This window comes from Biomphalaria glabrata, chromosome 12, assembly GCF_947242115.1.
Source record: "Biomphalaria glabrata chromosome 12, xgBioGlab47.1, whole genome shotgun sequence".
Classification (NCBI taxonomy): domain Eukaryota; kingdom Metazoa; phylum Mollusca; class Gastropoda; family Planorbidae; genus Biomphalaria; species Biomphalaria glabrata.
The window spans coordinates 30684532-30712520 of record NC_074722.1 but is presented as its reverse complement, the minus strand read 5'-3'; the positions used below and the strand labels follow the sequence as shown (position 1 = coordinate 30712520).

Genomic DNA, 27989 nt, shown 5'->3' with positions numbered 1-27989 from the left:
CCATTAACTGGCATATACAAGTATTTTGTGTCAATAGATATCTAGATAGATAAGATTAGAATCTAGAGATCTAAATTCTATCTAGTCTATACTATAACTATACTATAGGTACTAGATCTACAGCCTAAAATCACAAAGATTAAGTTAATTTGAACAAAAAAGACAAACGCTGGGTTTAATGACGCATAGGTAGATTAAAATCCTACACTTCTAGTGTTAATCTAGAGTCTATTACTTTATAATACTATATTATTAGTAACTAGATTTAGATCTAGATTCTAGATCTATTATAATAATAATTATTATTAGTTATTTTAGTATAATAATATAATTATATATTATTATATTAATCATAATCATAATGCATTATTATTTATTCCATTATTTTTTATTTTTTTTTATATGCACTAAAAAAAACTCACTAATCACTAATGCAGTATATGAGTATCTGAGTATGAGTATGTTACAGTATGTAGATTAGTGATTAGATAGATCATTAGATGTAGATCTAGATTATCATAATGTCAATGATTATTGTAGATATCTAAAAAAAATTATCTAGATCTTTCTAGATCGCAAATCATAGATCTAGTTACTAGTAAATGTACAAAGTATTTAAGTATAAGTACTTGACTTGACTAGATTATTTTATATAATATATTATATAAATTATATTATGACATTATGATCAATAATATCAATAGAAAGTGTTCCCCTTTCAGACCTTGCGATCTAGATGGCAGAGATGATGTTAAGGTCATCTGTTTCTTTGGCCAATGGTTAATGAGCATGGTGTCATCTGGCTAGCGCAATGACCAACTGCCTTTACTTTCCCCAACAAAATTCAGGTACCCATTAGAGTTGGATGGATTCAGGGGCGCCCTAAAAATCCTGAAATTCAAAAAAGTTTATCCCAGTCTTCGCCAAGTTTTGAACCCTGGACTCTGTGACGATACGAAACTTGCATACTAAAGTTCATTTGAGTTTTTCCCAGAAAATCGTGGGAAACTTTTATTTTTAACTTAAACAATTATTTTCTTGTCCACTCATAACTAATTTCTTTTAGGATTTATCTCCCCTTTCTCACGGGACGTAGTGCGATTTAAAACATAAACTAGCTTCTCTAGGGCTAAGTTTTAATTTCGGCCGCTGTAGTAGTGACCAGCACACAATATAGGCGCTGCACCAGCGCTACACATCCCTCAGGACATGCGCCGCCCTAGGAATAGTATTACTCAGCTGGACAGATACATATTCGCTTAATTTCTTACTCTCACTGTAGGCAACGAATATAGTCCATAAATCTGACCTGACGCCTGACATCTCCGGTACATAGCTATATGTGAGAAAATCACCTAGGTTTCTTTGCCACCCGTTAAACAAAAAGTCCCAAAGAGAGACCAAAGTATTCTAAGTTAGGCCTGCTAAAATTCATACAGTCTCCTCTGTTTGGGAGTTTATTTTTGTGAGGTTTTATTAGGGACAAACGGCCTGGTTGCTGTACTGATTGCTGTACCTGTACCTATAACTGGTTGCTATATCTGTAACTGCATGCTGTAACGGCCATATCTCCACCCAAAGCTGTAACCGGAGCTGACCACACCAGATACCCCCCCCCCCCCCTTCCCCAAATTACATACCTGTCAGCAAGAAGGCATTGCCTACTGTCCTTGGCCATAGAATATTGCCCATGCCGACTGATTAGAGCTACCTTCGCTACAGAAGATAAACTGGTGTGAGTTAGCACAACCCTCTACGAGCTAGAGACCACAGCTGAGAGATCGTTCTACTACACACTTAGTCTGCAGCACCAACCCTCTCAACTGCTCAACAGGCAGCGGCCTAACCCTAGTGCCAGCTTGCCTATAGCACTGAAGATATCCCGAGCCGACGTCCTAAGACAGAGCCGGATGATTCATCCTTCTGAGTGCCAGTCCGATGACCGCCAGAAAACAACCCATGGGCTAGCAGCTAAGAATATAAGCAGCTAAGAATATAAGAAACATTCTTCCAATCACTCGCCAATCAGCAATCCATGATGAGCAATTATTTTAGATATTGATATACCCCTTTCACTTCTTGATTATATTATTATTTTTTTCATCAATTATCTTATGTAAACTTTTAGTCATTAAATCATTCTAATTTAATTTATGAACTTAATATATTGATCTGTTCTTACTGTTAGTTGCAGTGTGCCTGTTCAAAATCTTGTATATGTGAGTGGGGTAAATTAATACAATTTCCCCAAGACTTAAATAAACAAGCCAAAAACATCTATTTGACTGCACCCGCCCCCCTCCAAAGTATCTAGATCTATGTACATTTCCACAGCAGTGCTTGTTAAGGGGTACCCACTTATTCATTTCAGGTGCATCAATGGGACATCCTTGATGATTAAAGTACAACTAACTGTTAAATTGTTGTTTCTGTTTTTTGTTAGCATTAAATTTGTTGAATGTTTTTATTATATTAAGCAGCTGGATAAAGAAATTAAGCACTTAATTTGACTTAAATTACACTTGGACTCTGTTAAAAGAATGGGACACTGTATCACCTGTGGACTCTGTTAAAAGAATGGGACACTGTATCACCTGTAACACTACTGTTAAAATAGTTTTTTAAAGAAGATTTTGTAAGATAATAGAATTTATGCTATGCTTGCATTATAATAATTAAATATATCTAGGCTATTATTTGCTGCAATATCTCAACAATAATTCAAGCTCTTATTATAACTTGAATTTATTATCTTTCTAAGTAAAGTTCCCCTTTCAGACCTTGCGTTCTATATAGGGAAAATGATGTTAAAGTCATCTGTTTCTCTGGCCCACAGTTAACATGCAGGGTGTCATGTAGCCAGCACAACGACCAACTGCCTTTACTTTACCCAACTCAAGGCAGGTAGCCATAAGAGTTATCCGGACTCAGGGGTGGTCTAAAATACCAAAATTGAAAATCTCAGCCTTCACCAAGATTCGAACCCAGGACACCAGATTCGGAAGCCAAGCACATAGCCACTTCGCCATTTCACCCCTATTTATTATAACAACATTATATCACAAGGTGTTGTGGGTGTTACCATCAAACACCAATTTTAAAAATATAGCTTTTTTTTTATACACAAGTACATTTTTTTTAGTGTGTAAATACATTGTCAATTATTCTTTTATTAGTGATTGACAAAATAGTATTATTTAAACACAAATAGATCTGTCAGGCCTTTAAAAATATAGTAGACATAATTGCCCTACAGAGGACCTAATCATAGCCATGAAAGGTGCATTTTTCTGACTTACAATTCACCAAGAACAAGACGTGGAACTAGATTAGGTAGTTGCACCAAAAAATTTAAATTGATACTATACATACAAATGTGTAATAGAATGAAAGAGGATGAAAAATGCTTTCCAACAACACCAAATGATGCTAGCATTATTGGTTCAAAAGTTATTGTGATTTTAAGTTTGTCTGAAGCTTCCTGACATCCTATGGACTTTATATAGAGAAATAAAAAAAAATTGAAGCACATTTTCTTTTAATGTGAATATTTCAAAAACTATTGTGAATACATGTACAAAGGTATATATCAAATTGTACAGTTTCAAAGGAGGAATTTTAATTTATAAGTGGCAAATCAAAACGAAATTAAAATTTTAAAATATCATTTAGTAAATTACGAAAAACTTAAATTTTTCTAATTTTCTTTAATTAAATAGAGTCTATAATCAGAAAAATTGTTTCTGGTTGTCAAGTTTTCAACACAATAAGCTTTTAAATTGATCTAGATCTATCTGGTTATAGAACAATAGTGTAGATTAGAAAAAGAATCTTCTATTTTAAGATTTAGATCTATTTAAGTATATTTATTTGAAAGAATATTTTAGATACCTAGATTTACAGATTTTAGCTTCTTGTGTCTTGACATTGACTGTTCAAAAGAACTCCCAAGCATACAGATCTTTATTATATTTTATGTTAATAATCAATAATATTGGTATAAAGAAATGATTCGTTCAATTTTATATGTCTTAGTATACACTAATTTTATTTTACTAATGTAAAAAACGGGTATTATTGATACAAGGTCATCCCGACCTTAGTGAAATTTTAGTACATGAAAAAAAGTGTGCTAAGTTTTAAAGGGTCGTTGACTCATTTAATCATAATAAACTTGGTATCATTGGAAAGCTCAATGCGTTTTCTAAGTGTATGGTTAAAAAATTAAGATGTACGGAGACCTATATTTTTTTCCTTGTTATTTGAAAATTTCTGATTTTTCAGATTAAAATATTTTGGACATAGTAAGAGAAAAAAAATATTTTTTCCCTACTAACCATTAAAGGAACTTCTTATCTTTAGAATGAACTCTAGAAAATGTCATAAAAACACTCAATGGCTTTTCTAAGAAATGCTTAATTTCGGTTTTGTAAAATCTGAACAGGAAATTGTTTTGATGTCAAATGGGTTTTTAGATCCAAAAATGGCCGCCTGTGAGAGTACCTAAACTAGATTTACATAAAATAATTGACACTAGATCTAGATCAAAATTCAAATATCCAAACACTAAAACTAAAAATAGTTGTATTATATATATATATATATCATCACAGTATGAAATTTATCAAAGTCCATTGAGTAATGTCCCACAATGCTACTTTTTTTTAATTCCTTTCTTTTTTCTATATCTATGCTAATTTTAGGCGTTCTGCTTGGTTGGCTGCTGTGGGCCTTTGAGTCTTGTTTTATTTTACTTGTACCGAAAATAAATAGGGCTAACTTTGCTATTGGCTGCAGGAAATGTGAATACACAGAAACTTTTACCACAAAATAACTGAATCCATAATTGTGGGTTAATTTGCATTTGAGTCAAAATTGTACATTAACTCTAAAGTTAAATAAGAAATAATTTGATCATTGTAAACATTTGTTTGTTTGTAGGAATTTAAAGTTATTAAATCTACTGTCAATATCAAAGAATAAGAACTTTGTTCATTGTTTGCCACTGAAAACCTGTAAACCAGTACACACAAGAACAGCAAAGGTGAATTGTTTGCATGTAATAGACTATGAACCAGAAGCTAACTTTATTTACACATTTAATGTTTGTTTAAAACTAGCTTTAATTTTAAGTTTAAGCATTCATAATTTCTCCCAGTTGTACAAAAAGTAGCCAATCGCTTGAGGGCATTTTTTTATTAATCAAAACATAATTTTGTCTTATCAATATTTTTTATGTTCTACTCCATGTGGAAATGTTTACTAAGACTTTTTTTTTTACAAATTCAAAATAAAATAGTTTTTACCACTCACTTGAACATAGACCCCCAAGGTAAACATTCATTTTGGAGTTTATATCTTAATGCCCATTTAATAAATGAGCTCATTTTAAATAGTCTTCATTGAACACTCTAGTTAACAGGCTTGATATTGTGCTGTAATCTGTGGACTACTTGTGCCAGCCTGTTGTCAGCACCCTTAGTCAGTAATAAGTCTTTCTTCTTGGAACTAACAAGTCCAAACAGATCAATGTGCGCAGCGGTGAACTCACCCAGCCATTGCAGCAACAATCTGCATGTGAAATGCCGAAATGATGTAAGTGAATATTTGTGGTTGTCCTTTGTGGGCTGTCTATTTCCTACGCAGTCAAGAAAACTCCTTTTAATAGCCTCAGCCTAATTGTCATTAGTACATTTCTTTAATATCTGTTACACACAACTCTCTTTCTCAAATCTTAAGTCACTTACTTTATTATTTTGTACAAGTCATTATACATGTTCATAACGCATTGCTCATTCAAATTATAGCAACCAGACACTTTCACAAAATATGCTTATGAACAACTGTATTAGTTTAGCCAGACAGCATTTCATCACTGTCAACATTCCCCACATGCACTCACAAAATATTGTCTGTCTGTCCCAATTTCAACTTAACCTTTTACCCATTCACCACAGTGGTCTAATTAACTGGAGGATTAAAATTTGTATTAAAATCTTTAAAAGTTTCATTACCTTCCTGACTGTGAAGTACTTAGATTGAGGAAACACTTAGTGCAACACATGAGAGCTTTTCCAGATGCTAGTCTACTTTGTGTCATTAAGTTTGTAAAGTCAAGTTAACCCTTGCAGACCTATAGCCCAGATGATGTAAAGGTCATCTGTTTCTGTCGCCCATGGTTAATGAGGGTGTCATGTGGCGAGCACACCGACCAACCGCTTTTACTTTTCCCCAAGTAATGTCGAGTACCCATTAGAGCTGGGTGGACTCAGAGGCACCAAAGAACCAGAAATTTAAAATCCCAGTCTTCTCCATGAGATTCAAACCCTGGACTTCCGGTTTGGAAGCCAAGTGCGTTACCACTCAGCCACTGCACCTCCCGCTTTTTGTCATGCTGACATTTATATCTTAAGGAATAAGACATTTGTTTGAAAAAAAAATTGTTTAATTTCTTCACAGTTCATATTTTCTAGTAGTTTGTTATCAAAGTATGACAAATAGTATAAAACTATAACTATATCTTCTACATCTGGTTTTTTGGATAAATGAAGTCAAATTAAAAACTTGAATCATGTTTATGGAACATAAAGTTTGAAGGGTCTCAACTTAGTTAATGTTGTAAATCAAAGACAAATAAAATACTTGTCAAGAAAAGTAGACAGTGAATGATGTAGCACTCCTTATGCATGTAACTGTAGTGACAAGATAAATCACAATAATTGAATATTGTTGTGATGTAAACCTTTGTTAATGAAATCAAATTCTGTCATCTTTTAAAGTGAAATCTCTTTTAACAAAAAGTTCAAGATTGTCTTTCTTAGTTGTAAACAATTCATTATTGTAGCTGCTTCTCTTGATGTGAATGGGAAGGATGGCATTGTAGTTGAAGGCCAAAGTATTGAGTTGTCTTTTTTTTTTTTTTTAAATTTATTTTAAATCTATTTGGTACAGTTTTAATATCTGTGTATTCTCTGTGTTTATAGACTTATCCACGATCCAAAGTGGTCAGAACCAAAGTGCCTGATGACAAAGTTGATTGGTCGGTTAATTTCCCAGAATATGCTCCAGTTGTGTACACTTCTGACTCGGTGAAGAAAAAACCTGAGTGGGCAGATGATGACTACACTGAACCCAATTTGTATGCACGTTTTTAAAATTCTAATTGATAACCTTTGAACTTTTGTGCTGTTTTTTTGAGCTACCTCCAAAAAGTGTGTTACTGTGATAGCAAATAGAAGCATTTCGATGTCGCGACCAACAAAATGATCTTCTTTACATTATTAAAATTTTACACTTTAGAGCTTAGCAAGGAACAAAAATGTCAAAATGTAAAGACCTCATTCCTCATAAGGATTTGTTGCCAACTATAGACTCAGTCTAAAGCATTTATGCAATTTACAAATGTGGTAATGTGTGTTTTAAATCTAATTATATCCCAATCCAACTATACGTTGTGGTGTATGCATGCTTAAACGAAACTAGTTACAAATTTAAAAGTGTATGATTGTCTTGAAAGAATAGCTCACTTTCTTAGATTATATTTTATTTGAATAACTTTGTTTAGTTGTCTAGATTATGTAGGCTGATCAAATGGTCTGAATAAAAACAAATTTGGTTAAAGGACATCAGTTAAACAAAATATTTAATGATACTGTGACTACATCAGGGTTCGTAGCCACCTTGAAAACCTGGAAAACACCTTGAATTTCATATTAAATTCAAGGCCTTAAAAAAGCCTTGAATTTCGTAAAAAACGGTGAAAAAACCTTGAATTTTAAAACTGGACCTTGAGTTCTTTCCCTCCCGATACCTGGTGTTTATTTTCGTTTTTTTCCCGGTTACATTGAGCTGACCAGTGACGACGCGTCTACACCGCCTTTCACCCACTTGTGAAGCGCGACCTCGTGATTGAAAACGACCTTGGCTCAAGCAAGCATTTCACTTAGCACTATTTTCCTTTCACTGTTACGACTGAAGTCGCGCTAGATCTAGTCTGTAGTGACTATTGTCTATAACTAGAGCAATTAGCAGCCTAATGTGAAGGCTACACCCCTCCGCGCCCTCCCTCGCCGAAAATCTTCTTGTTGTAACAGTAAGAGTGACTTCGCGTGGAAAGTCCGTATATCATCTTATTTTTGTGTCTTTCTGAGTATTTTATTAGATTTTGTATTTGGAGATTATGATTCAGTGTTTAAGTATAATTGCTACCGGTACTTTACTTTTGAGTCTTCTCACGATCCATCCTTCTCATCTAGCTAGAAATAGTATCTAAAGTTAGATCTAGTGAAGATAATTCGCGCTTAACCTGAAAACTCCGTGAATTTTAGTTCATTTAAGGATCTAGATACAGGTAGGGGCCTACATCTAATGTCTAGATTGCTCTACAAATATTCTAGATTTACGCTAAATCACTAGAATCTAGTGAAGATAATTCTCTCACTGCCGTTAAAAGTCCGCGAAGTTTAGTGACATTGAGTTAGAATCTATAGAGTCTAGATCTACGATAGATTCAGTGAAGATAATTCGCACACAGCCGTGAAAAGTCCGCCAATTTAGTGACTTAATTAGATCTAGACTGTAGAAGCAGTGACAGCCGTGAAAAGTTCGCGAATTTAGTGACTTAGATCTAGACTCTAGATTTACGGTAGATTCAGTGAAAATAATTCGCACACAGCCGTGAAAAGTCCGCCAATTTAGTGACTTAATTAGATCTAGACTGTAGAAGCAGTGACAGCCGTGAAAAGTCTGCGAATTTAGTGACTTAGATCTAGACTCTAGATTTACGGTAGATTCAGTGAAAATAATTCTCTCACAGCCGTGAAAAGTCCGCGAATTTAGTGACTTAGATCTAGACTCTAGATTTACGGTAGATTCAGTGAAAATAATTCGCACACAGCCGTGAAAAGTCCGCGAATTTTAGGGACTAGATTAATTTACGGTGATTCAGTGAAGATAATTCGAAAAAAGTCCGTGAATTTAGTGACTTAGACTTAGATCTAGACTTAATTTACGCTAATCCAATAGAATATAGAGTGAAGATAATTCTCTCACAGCCGTGAAAAGTCCGCGAATTTAGTGACTTAGATCTAGACCTAGATTTACTATAGATTCAGTGAAAATAATTCGCACACAGCCATGAAAAGTCCGCGAATTTTAGGGTTAGATTTACGGTGATTCAGTGAAGATAATTCGAAAAAAGTACGCGAATTTAGTGACTTAGACTTAGATCTATACTTAATTTACGCTAATCCAATAGAATATAGTGAAGATAATTCTCTCACAGCTGTGAAAAGTCCGCGAATTTAGTGACTTAAATTAGAGTCTAGATCTACTGTAGATTTAACGAAAATATTTCGCACACAGCTGTAGAAAAGCCCGTAGAGTTATTTTGGTTGTAATGTATTTAAAACTGATGGAAAGCAAGTCAACTGCTATAGTAAGAATGAACTATTTTTTTTACAAATCTATGTCAATTTAAGAAAATTTCCAACTTCAGATTACGACAGTTTTAGTTGAATTACATCTCATATTTTAAAAAAGTTATTCTTCTGTAGTGCAAGCTTGTGTGTGTTTTCTAATGTATTAAAAAGTTGCATTTAAATGCTTAGGAAACACTAGAGATGAATTCTTTTTTTTTTTTTTTTTTTTTTGGAGGTATGATTTCAACTTATCAGCATACATTTTAATGTGGGTTTTTAAATTTAATATTTATATATATATATTGTTCTTTTTACATATTAATGTCATATGTATGTAAATATATATACATATATATTGATTGCTATGGTGCGATGCATACCTTGAAAATCTAAAACTCTACCTTGAAAACCTGGAAAATACCTGGAAAATCATTCATGAAATTGGCTATGAACCCTGCTACATGAAATGTCTATTTGCATGTTGTATATCATTAAATATATAGTTAGGTAATAAAATTGTGTACACAATATTTTTTTCAGTTCAGCAAAGTGGAATGAAGTTGATGGCAATGTAGACCGAAGAAGTTTTCTTGGCAAATATGATTTGACCACGGAAGGCATTCCAATGTAAGTACTCTATATTTTTTTCTATTTTTTTTTTAAACCAAACCTTACTGTAACAAAAATAATTCTGGATAGTTTAAATCTGATAAAGCCATACATTGAGCCCTGCTTTCAACTACAACTATACACAGGGAGGTTAAAAAAAGTCAACAACTTAGAATTGTTTTGATATAAGTAAGTTGGTTACTTGAAAGTTTGAGTTTGTTGTGCTCATAAAATTTTTTATTACCCATTCCTTGATTCTAGTGTTTATGTAAATTAGTTATGTAGGCTTGAACTTGTAAATGGTGATGGTTTTTTTTACTTTTTGTATCCAACGTCAGTTCACTCAATATTGTGGAGATTTTGTTTATAATTCTTTGTATTAATTATATTAGCATATTTATAAGGAAATTCTATAGAAGATAAAATTTAGAATAATGCATCGTAGACCTTTTTGGCTTTTATTTTTGTGTGTTTCAGTTCTTTTATTTAATTCAATAAATGATTGAAATATTTCTATTGATTTTGATTTCTTGTAAAATTTCAGCAATCCCAAAGGAAGGACAGGCATAAAGGGCCGTGGATGTCTTGGCAGATGGGGTCCCAATCATGCTGCCGACCCCATAGTTACAAGGTAATATTTCTATTTAAAAGAAAACAGTGTTGACAGTCTGTGATAGCTTTTTTAAAATTTCATGTTCTTGCTATTTTAATTCTTGTTCTCAGAGAGGATTGCATTCCATCCATTTAAGTTAAAGTGTGCTAGTTTCTTATCTTTCTTCTTATATAATACAGATGTTACTTCAAAAAAGAAGATGATTACGTCCTACGCATCATTCAAAACATAATTGCATTCTAGTGTAGCATATATTTATTTATTTGTAGTTCTTTAAAATTAAGCTAATGCAGTTAGAAGTTTACTTTCAAGAAGTATCAATTTTGTTCTTTTTGGCAGTACTTAAGTCTCTCTCTCTCTGCATAGTCCACCAACCAGCTTTTTCCAGGTGGGCACAACACGGACTAAATTGTGCTGATGTGCCAACAAAAACTCAAAATATCAAATATCAGCTTTCTCCAGGCATGTCAGTTCCAAATGTCCTCCAGCTGGAGGTCCATCTTCTCCCAGGTCTATGACATCTGTTGATTTGATGCTTTGTGTTTCTATAGCTGGTGGTTTGTCAACAGGGTAGAGTAGCTAGCGCTATGCCCAGCCTTCCTCCTTTTTCAGCTGAGCTTGGGGCCGTCCTTGGCCAAGTTACTTGTGTCTACACACAAAAAAATGTTCTTGGTCTTTGCAGGTTCCATGTTCCGTAGCCAATTAGTTCTTGAGAATGTACCTAATCATACATAAATTGGAGTTTTAAAAAAAAAGCAGAGAGATGTGGTTGTGCAGACCAATTTTTGTTAAAAATTGTGTTTGTATAGTGCAACTTTTCATGCTCAGTGCAAACACTTTGGTTCAAACAGTTTTGTGGGGGGTGGGAGTATCTGGGAGATGGTTTCTGTTCTGCCTTTAGGGCCTCAGTAAACACATCTCTGCACAAGTTGAAAAGTAGCCAAGTGGTTTTTGCTACACATCCCACTTAAAGTCCTTCTTTTATTGAGCATTCAACCCTCCTCCTTTCTTAGTATAATAAACCTCCTTATTCTGCTGCTTTCATTTATGAACCCAGCAACATATTTTGTACCGAACATTCATGCTGAATTTAAGATCTATCACTTACACTATTTGTCACCAATTCCCTCTTGGCATTAGCTAAATATTTGTGTCCATTGCCAACATTGTTCATTTTATGTTGCAGGTGGAAGATGGAAGATGACAAACCAGTTCTTAAAAATGGGAAGCGTGTAGCACAGTTCATATCAGTACAGAGGAAAGATAATGGACAGTGGGCTCTGCCTGGGGTAGGAAGAATCAGTGAAAGTTATTATTTAACTTGAATTAAGTTCTTTTTGTTTTAATTGCTTATATGATTATAAGATTTTCAGAAGTTTTGACTGATCTGTTTCAACATAAACAGGGTATGGTTGACCCAGGGGAGGAGGTGACTGAGACAGTGAGGCGAGAGTTTGGAGAGGAAGCGCTGGACTCGATGAATCTGTCAGGGGCTGAGAAAGAAAAGATGGAGGCGGTGATTGATGAATTTTTTCATAATGGGACAGTGGTTAGTATCATGATCTATGTTTTAGTCTGTGTTATGGATTATCAACTAGCTTTTTATCATTATTAACTTACTTTGAGGTCCAGGGTTTCTTTTCTTATTGAGAAATATGGTGGAAGTGAATAGGGTTTCTTATGATACATAAAAGTAAGCTTTGAAATGAGTATACAATTTTTCTAATGAATTTTAATTATTTTTTTTAGTACTTTTGTTGTAGTTATGTATAATTTTTTTATTTTAAAGCAATAGATTTACAATAAATAATCTTTAAATTACTTAGAGAAATCCTATGCAATGCAATGCCATGTGACTTTAATTGTTTTTGTATATTCCATTGTACTGCTTGGTGTTGGAAATGTTTTGCTAATACTGAAAGTCTTCTGCCCAATAAGACCTATCCTTTCCATGTTTTTTCTTCTTCCCACCATTTTCCCACATCCTTGCTAGTACTGTTCTGTAAGAAATCTTTATTTTGGTAATCTGGTAATTGAAAATAAAATGATAGACCCTTTTGAGATGAAAGACCCTTTTGAGACCTAATGAGACCTTATTATTGCTGTGTTACTGAGGTTTTGAAACTATCAAGGCCTCATTCAAATGGAGTTAGTCGATGATGATGGTTGCTAAGTTGATCTGTTTCCAGACTTAAATTTAACAACAAATTGTCTTTACTTTCCCTGGTTGAATGTTATTCCACACCTCAAATTGCAAATATTCTTCTACCGTCTCTATGACTCAACGTCCCAACCTTTGGATCAGTGCTTAACCATCCAGCCAGCTGATGTTAAATAATTCTCTTTTCTTTTACTGTCTCTTATCTGGTCAGATTTACAAAGGCTATGTGGATGACCCTAGGAACACTGACAATGCCTGGATGGAAACAGTAGCCATGAACTTCCATGATGATAAAGGAACTGGTGTGGCTAAGTTCTCTCTAAATGCAGGTAGTGCTTTAAATTTGACAAACATTTAAAAGTTACTTGGCCATGAAGTTATATTAGATGTTTTTTCAAAATAGACTCTTAATGTCGCTGTAGATAGTTAAACCACAAAGCCAAAGAGCAACACACAAATACGACTTTCTATTCCAGGTTCTGATGCCGTAGGAGTTCAGTGGCTGGACATTTCCAAAACATTGGAGCTTTATGCCAGCCATGCTGACTTTATACGTAGAACTGCTCAACATTTAGATGCATACTGGGAATAAAGGATCACACTGGAATTTCTCATTTGTTTTTTTTTGTTTTTTTTTTAGGTTTTATGTCCAAAATTGTTAATATGTGAAGCCTAATTTTTTAGTTTAGTTTTTCAGTAAGTGCTAGTTACTTTAGATATGTATCTGAATTAATTGAAAACAATTTTGTTTTCTGGTATGATGCTTTAGACATAGTAGAGTGTTCAGTTGTAAAAAAAAAATATTTTAAGTTTATCTTTTTATTTTCATTTATATAATTGTATTATTTTTCAATTATCTTTACATTTTTGTGTTAAAATATTTAGTCCAATTAAAAATTAACATATAGAATTAGTTTGGAAATATCTTGATTTGCTCTTTATTTGTTTTCATGGCATAATGGCCACACTAATCATTTATATTTAGGAGGGTTTTGTTTTACAGGGTTGTGCTTGTTAGAAATGAAGAGCTGTGATTATAGTGAAGAAAGACATTTATTTTGTTACTTTGTGGGATTTGTACCTAATGGTCTGTTTACATGTTGTAGAAAAAACAATGTAGCTAGTTGTGGGATGTTTTGGTGTTTCTACTTTGAAATATGCAATACCAGTAACATCTGAATTATTCTGTCATTTTTGTGTTTCTTTGTGGGGAAAAAAAAGTCCATTTATATCATAATTAGCTTTCCTTCTATGCAAACCTTAGAGAATTTATTGTATACATAGTGTACTCTTAACTTTGTTAGACGTCCATTGAACTTGTTTTGTATGCTTGGTAAAGTTGGCTACTAAATTGCTCAACAATCTAGGACAAGAAAAAAGAAATGTAAAAGTGGATCTGGTGAGAGGTTCAAATCCATTATTTATTTTCAGTGACCACTGTCTGGAGCCATGTTGGTCCAGAGTATTTGCAAGGTACATTCTCCATCATCTAAATGGTATAACTATTCAGTGCATCAGTAGAGTGCTAAGCTATTGGGCGAGTGAAGTGTTTAATGTCTTATAAATCCAGCATAATATTTGTACTTAGATATTCACATGTGCTTTTTGTGTTGCATTATCCTAAAGTTTCAAACTTGGTGATCATTGTTATTATTTTTATATGTAGAAAACTGAATAATTTTTGGCCAAGTAATGTCTTGAGTCCATTGGCGTACCAAAGTTACCAGGGAAGCTAGGCCTGTTTGTGCTTCCCTCCTCCGCCAAATAGCTGTATGTAATCCAAACTGGCCTAAGAACAGTCAGCAGTACAAGCAATACAATGCTTGCATATAATGTGAACTAAGTGAATGAATGAATGAACAATCTATAGTGACCATGTATGATATTTTATGTAGTGTTTTTATAGCTATTTTTATCTCTTCCCCCCCCAACACACACAAGACTCTACTTAAATCTGTCACAAAATTTTGTTGAGTAGTTTATTGAAGTTTTGAGGGTGTCAAAAGAAAAAAACATTCCAGTTCTTTAACTTTTATGTATACAAGGTCCTGATTTCTAAATGATACGGTAATAGTTATGAGTTTCAACCTAATATTTGTGTTGTCTGTTGACAATGTTTTTTCATGTTTTCCAAGTAACTAGATATTGGTACTTTGTAATTAGTCCAATGTAATGAAACCTCTTAGGGCAAACAATACAATTCTTGGCATAACACTAAAGCTTGAAAAAAAAAAAGGTAGATGTTTTTTTTTTTGTTTTTTTTTTCTTCTATAGCATGCAAAATCATATCTTTGATATTATTTGTTGTGTTGATGTTGAAAAGGTGGGTGAGTTCATGAATTTCATCGATTTATTCTCAATGCTACTAACATCACTTACTACAGCATTCTGCTAGCTTTTATTCAAAGTACAGAAAAATTGTTTCACATGTTTTGCATGTTCCTTCAGAGTTAAAGATAATCTAATCTACATCCTAGCCCAAACCTCCCATAGGAAGACAAGGGGATGGCAGCGGCCAGGGTTCTAGTCCGGGACCTTCAAGACAGTGGGTTCCACATGACCAGGCAGCCAAACTTGAAAACTTTTTTTGAATCTATTTGGACTTGGGGGAGAAACACATGAGTACATCTAACTTTCAAACGTTGACTATATTTTATGTAACCCTTTTTAGAAAAGTTCCTCCCATAGTCATGTGTTATTGAATTCATTCGCAGTGTTATTCTATATTGTTTTATTATTGTGATGCACATATAGTGCGCCACCATTTTTCTTGTGATACAATATTTGTAGTTGATGAACACCAATGTAATTTTTGGATACACTTACCCATCACCCGAAGCACACACTTTACAGAACTTTTCCTCTTGACATATATATATCTTTTTAATTGTTATTCAAATATTTCACTTTCTTTTTTATGTTTTTTAGTTTAAAAAAAATTTTTTATTAAAAAAAAAATAAAAAACATAGCAAGTTTATTGTGTTTGTAATGTTTTTACCCTAATGGCATTTTAAAATTAAATTGATGGAGTCTAATTTCGCTAGTGCCAAAAATATTTTAAATAATTCATTATAAAGTAATTCCTTAATATAGTTTATGCATCTTATGCGCAAATGTGAAGATTAGGATACAACCCATTTTCACCTTCAATCATCTCCACTGTCACGAGTGAGGGACCTTGATCTTTTACAAATTCATTGTCTCCCCTTTCACCCTTTTTTTAAAAGCTCATATTAATTCACTCTGTCTGTCTGGTAAGAAGTTTGTAAACGGTTTTTCTCCCACATCTAATCTCCGATCAAGCTGAAATTTCTTTTACCTGACAACACAAGAATCAATTTTTAAAAAACTAACCAATTAATTAACTATTGGTAATTCATCGTTTTGTTTGGTATGGAAAAAGGGAAAGAAACTGAACTTGACAGATGTGGTGGTATAAGTTGGATTACTCCCATTTATACTTTGTAGAGAGAAATAGGTCACCATATTAAAGTTTGAAGCTAACAACTCTGTCTGGTCAAAAGTTCGTACACGTTATTCCTTCCACACCCATTCTCGGGTCAAGTTAGAACTTTGCATATTATTTTATTGGCATAGAAAAGACATGAATAAATATGACAAAAATTCATTAATTAGTCAATTAATCACTGGTTATTAATTATTTTGTTAGATACCAACAAAGGAATTTAATCCTTCAGTATTCACATATACGGCTAAATGTGTAAGGTTTCGTCCCCTTAGAGAATTCAACACGTCATTTCTCCCACACCCATTCTCGAGTTGAAACCATTATTAATGGTACCGGTACCTAACGAAACATGAATCAATTCAAAAGTGAACTAGTTCATTAATTAGCTATTGGCAAGTAAGTATAATGTTTGGTATCAAATAAGGAAACAACTTCTATATTATTAAGAGATACTGTTGTAGGTGCAGAGTTTTTTTCCCTTAGATAACCTTTTTTTTTTGTTTTGTTTTTTAAGAATTAAAAAAAATGTTTACTTGTTTTCCATCTCCTTGCCGAAATTTCTCTTATTCAGGAGGATTCCCCTTATCCATTGACGTCATTGTCTTTTGAACATGTACGCCCTCAAAGATAATCTACCATCTGAGCCAGCCCCGGGCATCATATCCTCATTAATTTTCTCCTGAGTGCCGGAGAATCTCCGAGCTGCGGGAGGAGCCAATCCTTTATTCATGAATACTGGCAGACGATATCTATCAATGATAGCCAGATTTAAAACATTTTCTTTGGGCCACTTTGGCCTTTTAACGAGCTACATCATTTTTAGGCATGTAATTTATGCTTTATTGGAAGAGACTTTAAAACATAAATATTGAATATAAATAAAAATATTTTTAGCGAACGACATAATCCTTTTTTTTTTTTTTTTTTTTAATTTTTTTTTTTATTTATATATGTGGTTTATTCAGATTACACTTTCACTTACAATAACAGACAAGACAAACAGGTTAACACATCCAGACCATATAATACTGTTGAACAGTCAAGGTTATTGAGATATTGTATATAGTTCATGATCATTTACACTATTCATTGTAATATTCAGATTATATTATGTATTATATAAGATAATATGTTCAGAAATTGTGCAAACTTGACAATCATTAGGTTGACTATTGTCTTTTATTGTAGACACAATCGAAGTCCTTGATATTGGGATTCTTTCGAAAGAAACTGTCTTTAGTTTCTATGGAAGCTCGAAGTTTCCAAGAAACATTAATGTTTTTGACAAATGTAAAAGCTTTGTTCAGAAATTGTTCATAGTTCTTGCTCTCATTTGCTTGTCCTTTTTCCTGCCGTAGTCGCGTGACAGTCCGCATACATTTTAAGCCATACAATCCACATGTGCTTACATCTCACACGAAATGCCTGATCTCCGAAGTTTTGAAGATCAATGTCTTTATTTACTAGTAAAGTCCAACAGTTCTGGGACACATAACACACACAGACGTTTTTTATGGATGGTGTGTAATCCGATATACAACGCCTATTTATTATGTGTTGTTATAGTAGTTGTCTAAAAAATATATATATATAAAACAAAAATTTATGAATTACGAATAGTTGATGAAATATGTTTATAAAAACAATCTGGAGACACAATAAATGTTAGAAAGTCAAAGAGAACAAAATATAAAGAAGAAAAACAAAAAATAAGGAATATAATATTAGAGTTAAGGTTGGTGGAAATGTTGGGTTGATGATTCAAAGAGCGCTAGACGGGCAGGCTAAAAAAGGTAGAAACGAATCGCAACAACGAAATAAGAAATGAAATAAAGATTGTTCCGGATTAGAAAGATTGTTCCGGATTAGGTCCTCCTATATTCCTATAAGATTGTTCTGGAAAGAGTAAATGAAAGGGATGAATATTAGATATATTGAATAGATTGGATATGTGGGCAGATACATATATAGTTAGGTAAAGATAGGTAGGTAACGATAGAGAGATCTAGAACTGCGGTTAGTTTTTTTGTTGTGAAAATTTTAAAAGGTTTTTACACTTTATGTTTTTCACTTTTTAAAAAATTTAATATACCTATTAGGTTAACAGGGGGTGAGCTATTTATATGAAAGTCAACCCATAATAGAATCAACAGATTTACTTCCCCTGGCTGTCCTATGAAATGGTGTTCTAGCGGCGCTGTATTTCTTCCTTCCATCTTTTTGTTTTCCTTTATATGTCTTTAGTATCTACTACTTACTGTCAGTCCTAGTTGATAAGCTAGCATTTTTACTTTGTCTAACAAACATTTGTTTGGCACTACATGACAGTGCTATGAGAGTGTCATGAGGGCCTATGACAGACCAGCCTTGTCAGTGTTGTGACAGGGTTATGAGTGTTGTGTCAGTGCTATGTGTGATATGACAGTTTTATGTGAGCTATGGCAGTGCTATGAGCGTTTTATCAGTGATAAGACTCATCAGTGCTATAACAGTGCTATGGTAAAAAAAAAAGTATGAGTGCTATAACAGTGCTATGACAGACCTATTAGTGCTATAACAGCATTATGAGTGCTATGATAGTGCTAAGAGTGATGTGGCAGCTTTATGAGTGCTATGACAGTGCTATGAGAGAGTTTCATTTTTTTCTTGTTGTGTTGTGACATTAGTGTGTTGTGACACAAGTGTTTAGACATTATTATTCTGTGGTTTCAGGTTGTGGTAATAAACTTAAGCTTAGGGTTGAGGTTCTATTGGTTTTTAACCAACGGTTGAATTATATCGTGTATGTGTGTTTAACATAAGTATGCCGTCAGATTCGTGTGTTATTGTTGTGTTGTGACATAGATGTGACATTGTTGTGTCTTAGGTGTGATGTGACATACGTTTGTTGTGACATTAATATTTTGTGACTTAGATGATTTGTTGTGACACTGATGTGTAATGCGACGCTAGATCTATATGTTTACTTGTGTAAACACAATATTACGTCTAGATTAGTCCACTATAGTACCGCATTTCCTTTCAACTGCAAACGCTCTCTTATATGTCATATTTAAATTAAATTTGGTATCTTTCCACAATGCCCAGCCGTCCCGCTTGAAATTAATCTCAAATTTGACGCCAAGTGTCACAAGCACTTCACTTTTGTCGACAGGGTTACGTTTGGGAAGAGTTTGCTGGAAAGTGACAAAATCATGCGTGTTCAGTGAAGCGGAACCATCTTTCTCCGCCACCTTAATGGACTGACGTTACAAATGGCAACAAACAGCCCGTGTGCGGTGTGTCATGCACTCGTGTTTGTGTGTTAGTTTTGTTTGTCTTGTCAAGAGAAAATAACTCTGAAGTCGAAGAAGATTATAGCGGAAAATAAATTATAGCAGAAGTGAGATAAAGGATTATGATCCGGATCTAGATTCTAGTTCTACAGTCTATGGATTTAAATTTACAAACTGCTATATCAATATTAATTGCTAAAAGTATTAATTCGTTCGTCATAGATCAAGATACAGGTAGGTAGGTACTAAATTATTCTTTCATGTTCATCTGCTGATTGTATTTGATTTATAATAAATAAGAGTGGGGGTATAAATTAAAGCTTTATGTTGGGGTTATTACTTCCAAAAACCAAAAAAAAAAACCAACTCTTGATCTGATTTTCCAGGCTTTTTGTTTTACTTCCAGTATTCAACATCGCTCATTCTCTTTTCCTCATCGCTCTGTCCTCACTACTTTGAGTAACGTGGTGTAAACGTCAAGGTTGCCATAGAGTTTGTACACTTTTAGCCTCTACTAGCTTTGAGTTTCTATACAGAAGAGTAAAAAAAAAAACAAATATAGGTTTCGTTGATTGAACTTTCGGTTTAAAAACTATAGAAAGAAAAGCAGATTTAAAATATGTGGTCACTCGCTGGTAAGAGGCTGAAGTTGCCTATGACAAATCTCCGTAGAGAGAGCTTGCCGCCATTTACGCAGAAAGACACGGAAGGACCTAAGTTTAACTCTTTCTCTCCTAATTGACGATACCAGCGTTGATTCCACCAAAATGTGGTAAATAATTATGGAGAGAAAGAGTTAAGTATGTATGCCTAAGTAAGGATTGCTCTAAAGCACCTTGTACCCACATTTTGTTTCCGAGCAGCGCTATAGGCCTATAATTTAATTCCTGTTATTGTTATTAATAGTTATTAAGTAAGGATTGCTCTAAAGCACCTTGAACCCACATTTTGTTTCCGAGCAGCGCTATAGGCCTATAAGTTAATTCCTGTTACTGTTATTAACAGTTTTATTACCCAGAGAACAGAAATTGATATGAAACGGGATAATCTAATATAGAAACCAAAAGTACCAGTAGTTTAGAGCACATAAACTGATGACGTGATAAGGGCATAATCTACCAACCATAGACTTATATATACTATATCTAGACTGGACATGGAGACTTTTTAGCACTACAAAAAATGTCGTGAAAATTTTTTAGAAAGTTGGATCAAGGCGTTGTTTTGTAAAGTAGTTAAAAGGAGTAAAGGCTATTTTTTTCAACCCTTATATAACATATAATTTAAATTTTAGATCTTGATCTAGTAATTGAACATCAAAAAATAAGAGTACTCTCGTCTCATAATTATTAATTTGCAATTTTTAGATACATAATCTAGAAAGATATAGGTAATCAATCTATTTAAATGTACATAAGATGATTTAAATCAACATGAATTATTTCCATCTAGGATTTTTTAAATATTATCTCAATGAAAACAAACAGGCAATGGCTTTGTTTCATATATTTGCGTGAATATCCGAGAAATGATTTTGCATTATTTCTAAACTTAGAAAAATAAAGATCATTACTTTTCTAAGACAAAATAGATTGATTGGGGTGACTCCCCTTAGAGCCTGAAAAAAGAGTTTACGTACATAAAAATCTATATATGTATAGGTCTGTGAATCGATCAGTCGCGGATAAGAATTTATTTCCGGTTTCCAGTCTAGATATAATATATATAAGTCTATGGGCATAATCTACAAACCTAATCCACGTAGTTTAGAGCACAAAAACTGATGACGTGACAAAGGGATAATCTATAGACCAAATGCACCAGTAGTTTAGAGCACAAAAACTGATGACGTGACAAGGGGATAATCTATAAACCAAATGCACCAGTTTTACAAGAGTACAGATGCTGTATAATCAACGTGATAGATCTAGTTGGATTTGGAATGTTAACAAGGTACAGATAGATTTTGGTGTTGGACACACACAAAATTCTCTTATAGAGAATAAACTTTATAGTTTGTTGAGGAGATGTTTTATTCCATCGTATTCTAGTGCACGCAGTGAGTGTGTATGTGTGTGTGTGTCGGATGTATGAGCTCGCACGCTACAAAAATGCAGCAATCTTGGACCACCGAGCCCATAACATGACCATAACTATTGTAAATACCCAGCATTGTCGTTTAATCAGGGCGCTGAAAACCTTTTTAAGGTTCATCAGATTGATCATCATTGGAGTGATTATCTTTTTTGGACAAAACAAACCCGTAGAGGTACCAGATGGACATGCTAATTGGAATTATACAACCTGGAATTGAAACCTAACGTTTGAAAGCAGGCCCGGCCTTAGGCCACTGCAACCTATGCAGTCGCAGTGGGCCCTGAACTTTCATAGGCCCGCGCTAATTCTTGGTGTAAATTATTAAATTAAACCTTTATAACTTTTATATAATAACAAGGTTTCCGCGGACATTCTGATTTTCCAGGGTCTCCTGGAAATCGCATGTAATTTCAAAATATAAGGAAAATTCTAGGAAAATTCTAGGAAATCTTCTGAAATTATTAAAATCTCCTGAAAATAGACAAAACTGTTAATTTTGGGGTGCTAATTCTACGCGGGATAAAACAAACGACATTGTCAGCTTTCATTTAATAAACATTTATTGCTAAAACGAATGTATTTTCTAATACAAAATCTTAATTTTGACATTATGCTTATCCTTACCAAAGACTGGGTCCCGCGCCATCCGTTTCGCATAAGGCCCCGCAATAGTTAGGGCCGGCCCCTGTTTGTAAGGATCATGAGCATTCGGAAAATAAAGTAAGCGGTATTGTTTTATATTGGATTTTGTTTCCCTCCGAGAAAGTTATGCATTTCATGAAAATGTCATTCAGGATCTACAACACCAACTCTATAACAGCTGAAATTTGTTTATATTTTCTTTTTTTTTCACAACAATTTTTTACTTTCGAAAAAACAATCCATTAATTTACAAATATTGAGCTGATATGCTAATAAAAAAAAAAAGAAAGAAAAAAAAAAAGAGCTGATATGCCCTTCAATAACAAATACAAAATGTTTAGCATTAGCTTTTACGTACTACAAAGTTCGGTGTATCGTGGTACATAGGTTTTAAATGTTTGTTTCACGTGTTTCGGGTGTTCCTTCAGAATTAATAATGATTGATCACATCCTAGCCTGTACCTCCCTCTGGACGGTGGGGGATTGCGGCGGGCAGGATTCGAACCCGGGACCATCGAGAAGACTGTCCGAAACGCATACCTCATGACCATCCTTTAAATTTAATGCAATTCACACTCATGCGGAAATTTTCTTATCGGGAGACATAGACATTTCCTATACGCCATTAGCGAACAAAATACTTACGGCTTTAATATGTAACTACAAGGGACGGTTAACACGGGCCCGCGGTCTGCAATTTTGTCACGACTGATCTTGAGAGGGGTGGGTGGTCTCTTTGATTTAATTTCCCACCATCTTCGATAGCATTGAATTTCTGATTGTCAGGTAGAACCGCGGAGGAGCGCCTTCCCCATACAGGACACTCTCTCCTTCCTCATTCACCAAGCTGAACAGACGATGACTACGATATTCTGTCAGGGTTCTCACCCTTTTGGGTAATAAACAGCTATTTAGGTTGTCGCCTGACCCAGTTGTTTGCCCTTGCGTAAATTATTTTGCAACGGAAAGAAAAATCCTTGCTGTGTCCCCATGTTAGACGCGCCATTTACCGTACCCCGAGGTTGAATCGAACGTCACATGACAATAGCTGACGACATGAAGGGGAGATTACCTGCAAAGTCACTTTGATCCTAAAACAATTAATCATCTCCCTGTAGTCTTCCCATCTCGAAGCCTAACAAGGCATTTTAATATTTTTTTTCTCTGCAATAAAATTACACGTTTTGTATTTAAAGTAACAAGGACGATTGGTTGAGAAGGAATGGCGTTGGGTGCGGTGTTACGCTTGACTGGACATTATAAGTAGCGACTTAATTTTTATCTCTTCTTCTTCTTCTTCTCTCTCTCTATCTCTCTCTCTCTCTCTCTCTCTTTTTCCGTTGATGCTTTTCGCTATTTGAAACAGTTCTGAGAATGCTTCTTTTAATAGTGTACACTGGCTGAAGTTTTCTATACTGCGTTGAAAACTAAAGTAGCTGTAGTATGAACCGTTTGTCTACAGTACTGTGGTGGCTGAATTTCGAATTTCGACAGAGATTATACAATTTTCAATTCGAGATTTAAATCAGCAGATTTCTCTTTGCTGGGCGACTTAAGGCAGTTCACAACATACATTGACCCAGACGTCACCCAGAGCGAACTTTCATGATAAAGTAGCTTGGAAACACTTAATTAGAAGAACATTTCCTTAAATTGATTCAGTGCTGCAGAAATCCTACTTTTTATTGTGAAGAATAAAACCTCACCCGCATAGAGTCTAATTGAAATAAGATTTGAGCACCACTGGATGGTGGAGTCAGTATGGAATCCTTAATTTTTTTTCTTTCGTGCTCAACCTATTGGTCAATCTAGCTCGATATGGGTTTGGTCAGTGTGGCCTCAACAGTTTATCTATTAATTGAAAACAATACGTGTAGGACTGTTATCTGATTGTTTTAAAATTCGTAATCTCCTTTTTCACTAGATAGACAAAAAGAGTATAAGAACTTTGAAAAAAAAAAAGCAAATGACTCCACCTCACTAAATGTCCAACAAGTTCCAAATGTCCAACATTTCCTAAATGTCCAATATGCCCTTAATATCGATGATTGCGCCCTGCTAGCTCACAATGAACATGATCTCCAGAACGCGGTCAACGAATTAGCATGCGCTGCGGCCTCTTTCGGTTTATCTATAAACCTCGGGAAAACAGAAGTCATGTTCCAGGAGAGAGCACCTGCTTGCACGCGGCCTCAGAACGAGACAGCTGGAGGTCACTCACAAAGGCCGCGGGATACACATTTGAGACCAAAAGAAAATCCGCTGCCGAGGACAGACGCAGACGGCGAAAAGAAAATCCAAATCGACCACCTGCGGACAAGGGTTATGCTTGCCCTGAATGTGGCAAAATATATAGGTCACAGTTGGGGCTGCGCAGCCACCGGAAATACTGCATTCCTCACTGATCTTCGGACTTGAAGACAAGCCTTATTATCATCAAACTATTTTAAGATGTTGAAAATATCTACTACACTTAATAATATTCCAATGATAGACTTTTCTATCTCGACTTGCTAGACGATGCTGGAAATTTTCCTAAACATAAATTTATTAAATTCGTTAAGGAATGCGGAAATACCCAAAGATGTATAATCCGTTCAAGATAAATATTTTCTTGTCCTAATGTTCTTCAGCCAAATTTAAATTCAATTTTTTTTATTTACTCTTAAAGATTATAGCGGTCAAAATAGGGTTTCCCCAGTGTGGCCAACGAGCTAGTAATTCTTTTCTCAGCGATATTACCAACTGTTAAATGTCTGGGAATATATTATAGGGTCGTGTTTGAGATCATTATCCACCCACCCAGGTTTTAAGTTTTTGAAGTTTCCACGAATTAACGAATTGAATAGAGGTATCGTAATAATACTTAAAATAATTTCATCTCTGTAATATTTTACCAGCCCCGATTTCAGACTGTAATATTTTATCTGCCCCGATTTCAGACAGTAGTGAAAAAAAAAAAAAAAAGAAACAATTTGAAATATTAATGGTACATAATTTATATTCAATTGTTGCGTTTTAACACCCAGATTTTTTTATGCTGGTACTTTTGTTTAGAGCTGAAACTAGTCCAGTAAATTAGTTTTGAACGCACTTCTTGTCATCATGGCGAACGCTGTTTAAGGCTAAGATTGTCAATATGCCTGACTATAAAAAAAAAGGCTTAATAGCGCTAGTACTTATTAACTTCTGACACCATTTTAAAATGTTTATAAATGTTTTCAATAAAATTTCAGTGCATAAATGGCAGAAAAATGAGTGAGGTCTGCAAATCGTGAAATTTAAATAACGAGTATTACCAATGACTATTACCTATTACTTGAATCACTTGACTCACTTGAATCACTTGAATCACTTGACTCACTTGACTCACTTGACTCACTTGAATCACTTGAATCACTTGACTCACTTGAATCACTTGACTCACTTGAATCACTTGAGTCACTTGAGTCACTTGACTCACTTGAATCACTTAAATCCATTGAATCACTTGAATCCCTTGAATCCATTGAATCACTTGAATCACTTAAGTCACTTAAGTCACTTGACTCACTTGACTCACTTGAATCACTTGAATCACTTGCATCACTTGAATCACTTGAGTCACTTGAATCACTTGAGTCACTTGAATCACTTGAATCATTTGAATCACTTGAATCACTTGCATCACTTGAGTCACTTGACTCACTTGAATCCCTTAAATCCCTTGAATCCCTTGAATCCCTTGAATCACTTGACTCACTTGAATCACTTGAATCACTTGACTCACTTGAATCACTTGAATCACTTGACTCACTTGAATCACTTGAATCACTTGAATCACTTGACTCACTTGAATCACTTGAGTCACTTGACTCACTTGAATCACTTGACTCACTTGACTCACTTGAATCACTTGACTCACTTGACACTTGAATCACTTGAATCACTTGAATCACTTGAGTCACTTGATTCACTTGAGTCACTTGAATCACTTGACTCACTTGACTCACTTGAATCACTTGAGTCACTTGAGTCACTTGAATCACTTGACTCACTTGACTCACTTGACTCACTTGACTCACTTGAATCACTGAATCAATTGAATCACTTGACTCACTTGAATCACTTGAATCACTTGCATCACTTGAATCACTTGAGTCATTTGAATCACTTGAATCACTTGAATCACTTGAATCTCTTGCATCACTTGAATCACTTGAGTCACTCGACTCACTTGAGTCACTCGACTCACTTGTCTCACTTGACTCACTTGAATCCATTGAATCCCTTGAATCCATTGAATCCCTTGAATCACTTGACTCACTTGGCTCACTTGAATCACTTGAATCACTTGACTCACTTGACTCACTTGAGTCACTTGAATCACTTGAGTCACTTGAGTCACTTGAGTCACTTGAATCACTTGACTCAATTGAATCACTTGAATCACTTGAATCACTTGAATCACTTGAGTCACTTGAGTCACTTGAATCACTTGACTCACTTGACTCACTTGAATCACTTGACTCACTTGAATCACTTGAATCACTTGAGTCACTTGACTCACTTGAGTCACTTGAATCACTTGACTCACTTGACTCACTTGACTCACTTGACTCACTTGACTCACTTGAATCACTTGACTCACTTGACTCACTTGACTCACTTGAATCACTTGAATCACTTGACTCACTTGACTCACTTGACTTACTTGACTCACTTGAATCACTTGAGTCACTTGAATCACTTGACTCACTTGAATCACTGAATCAATTGAATCACTTGACTCACTTGAATCACTTGAATCACTTGACTCACTTGACTCACTTGAATCACTTGACTCACTTGACTCACTTGACTCACTTGAATCACTTAACTCACTTAACTCACTTGAATCACTTGACTCACTTGAATCACTTGAATCACTTGACTCACTTGACTCACTTGACTCACTTGAATCACTTGAATCACTTGACTCACTTGAATCTCTTGACTCACTTGAATCACTTGACTCACTTGACTCACTTGAATCACTTAACTCACTTAACTCACTTGAATCAGTTGAATAAATTGAATCACTTGACTCACTTGAATCACTTGACTCACTTGAATCACTTGAATCACTTGAATCACTTGACTCACTTGAATGACTTGAATCACTTGAATCACTTGTCTCACTTGAATGACTTGAATCACTTGAGTCACATGAATCACTTGAGTCACTTGAATCACTTGACTCACTTGAATCAATTGACTCACTTGAATCACTTGAATCACTTGAATCACTTGTCTCACTTGACTCACTTGAATCACTTGAATCACTTGCATTACTTGAATCACTTGAATCACTTGACTGACTTGAATCACTTGAATCACTTGAGTCACTTGAATCACTTCAGTCACTTGAATCACTTGAGTCACTTGACTCACTTGAATCACTTGACTCACTTGACTCACTTGAATCACTTGACTCACTTGAATCACTTGAATAAATTGATTCACTTAACTCACTTGAATCACTTGAATCACTTGACTCACTTGACTAATGCCAACTATTTCCATACACAGCTGTCCAGGTGCTCAAAACTTGTTCCTGTGCACACACCGCCACTCACCTCAATTTACTTAACACCTTTATTCCCAACGCTTTCAGTCGACAAACTATTTAAGGAGTTTACCGTTAAAAAAAAACAAAAAAAAAACAAAAAAACAACCCAACAT

At 34.6% G+C, this 27989-nt stretch overlaps 3 protein-coding genes across 8 annotated transcripts in view; 2 read left to right on the top strand and 1 right to left on the bottom strand.

Annotated features, from left to right (window-relative positions):
• Positions 1-130: 130 nt before the first annotated feature.
• LOC106078323 (ADP-ribose pyrophosphatase, mitochondrial-like) lies at positions 131-15775 on the top strand. 2 transcript variants are annotated; one of them, XM_013239176.2, is made up of 10 exons: positions 131-189; positions 4942-5044; positions 5416-5595; positions 6984-7138; positions 9960-10046; positions 10573-10659; positions 11828-11930; positions 12047-12190; positions 13014-13131; positions 13279-15775. In XM_013239176.2, exons 1-10 carry the CDS (start codon positions 179-181, stop codon positions 13392-13394), a joined length of 1104 nt encoding a protein of 367 aa, XP_013094630.2. In that variant the 5' UTR covers positions 131-178; the 3' UTR covers positions 13395-15775. The 2 variants fall into 2 exon arrangements, with proteins under 2 accessions (XP_013094630.2, XP_055862150.1); XM_056006175.1 differs by lacking the exon at positions 4942-5044.
• A 3743-nt stretch (positions 15776-19518) lies between these two features.
• The window catches only part of LOC106052971 (protein ABHD15-like), a 114964-nt gene continuing 106493 nt past the window's right edge, over positions 19519-27989 (top strand). For 3 of the 5 annotated variants that reach the window (XM_056006285.1, XM_056006288.1, XM_056006282.1), the window contains exon 1: positions 19519-19781. The gene's annotated coding sequence lies outside the window, so the exon portion shown is untranslated. Of the gene's footprint in view, positions 19786-27989 lie in introns of all 5 variants that reach the window. The other 2 variants (XM_056006284.1, XM_056006283.1) reach the window with 1 other exon arrangement.
• Positions 25595-27989, bottom strand: part of LOC129921940 (dentin sialophosphoprotein-like) — a 56984-nt gene continuing 54589 nt past the window's right edge. Inside the window, 4 exon segments of the mRNA XM_056005313.1 lie at positions 25595-26195; positions 26197-26360; positions 26363-27032; positions 27119-27652. Coding sequence (XP_055861288.1) covers positions 25595-26195; positions 26197-26360; positions 26363-27032; positions 27119-27652 — 1969 coding nt within the window.

Excerpts from the sequence above, each read along its gene's own strand:
- LOC106078323 (XM_013239176.2), top strand. Across the intron at positions 7,139-9,959 it reads GACTACACTGAACCCAATTT|TTCAGCAAAGTGGAATGAAG; the intron begins GTATGCACGTTT and ends TATTTTTTTCAG. Across the intron at positions 10,660-11,827 it reads GCCGACCCCATAGTTACAAG|GTGGAAGATGGAAGATGACA; the intron begins GTAATATTTCTA and ends TTTATGTTGCAG.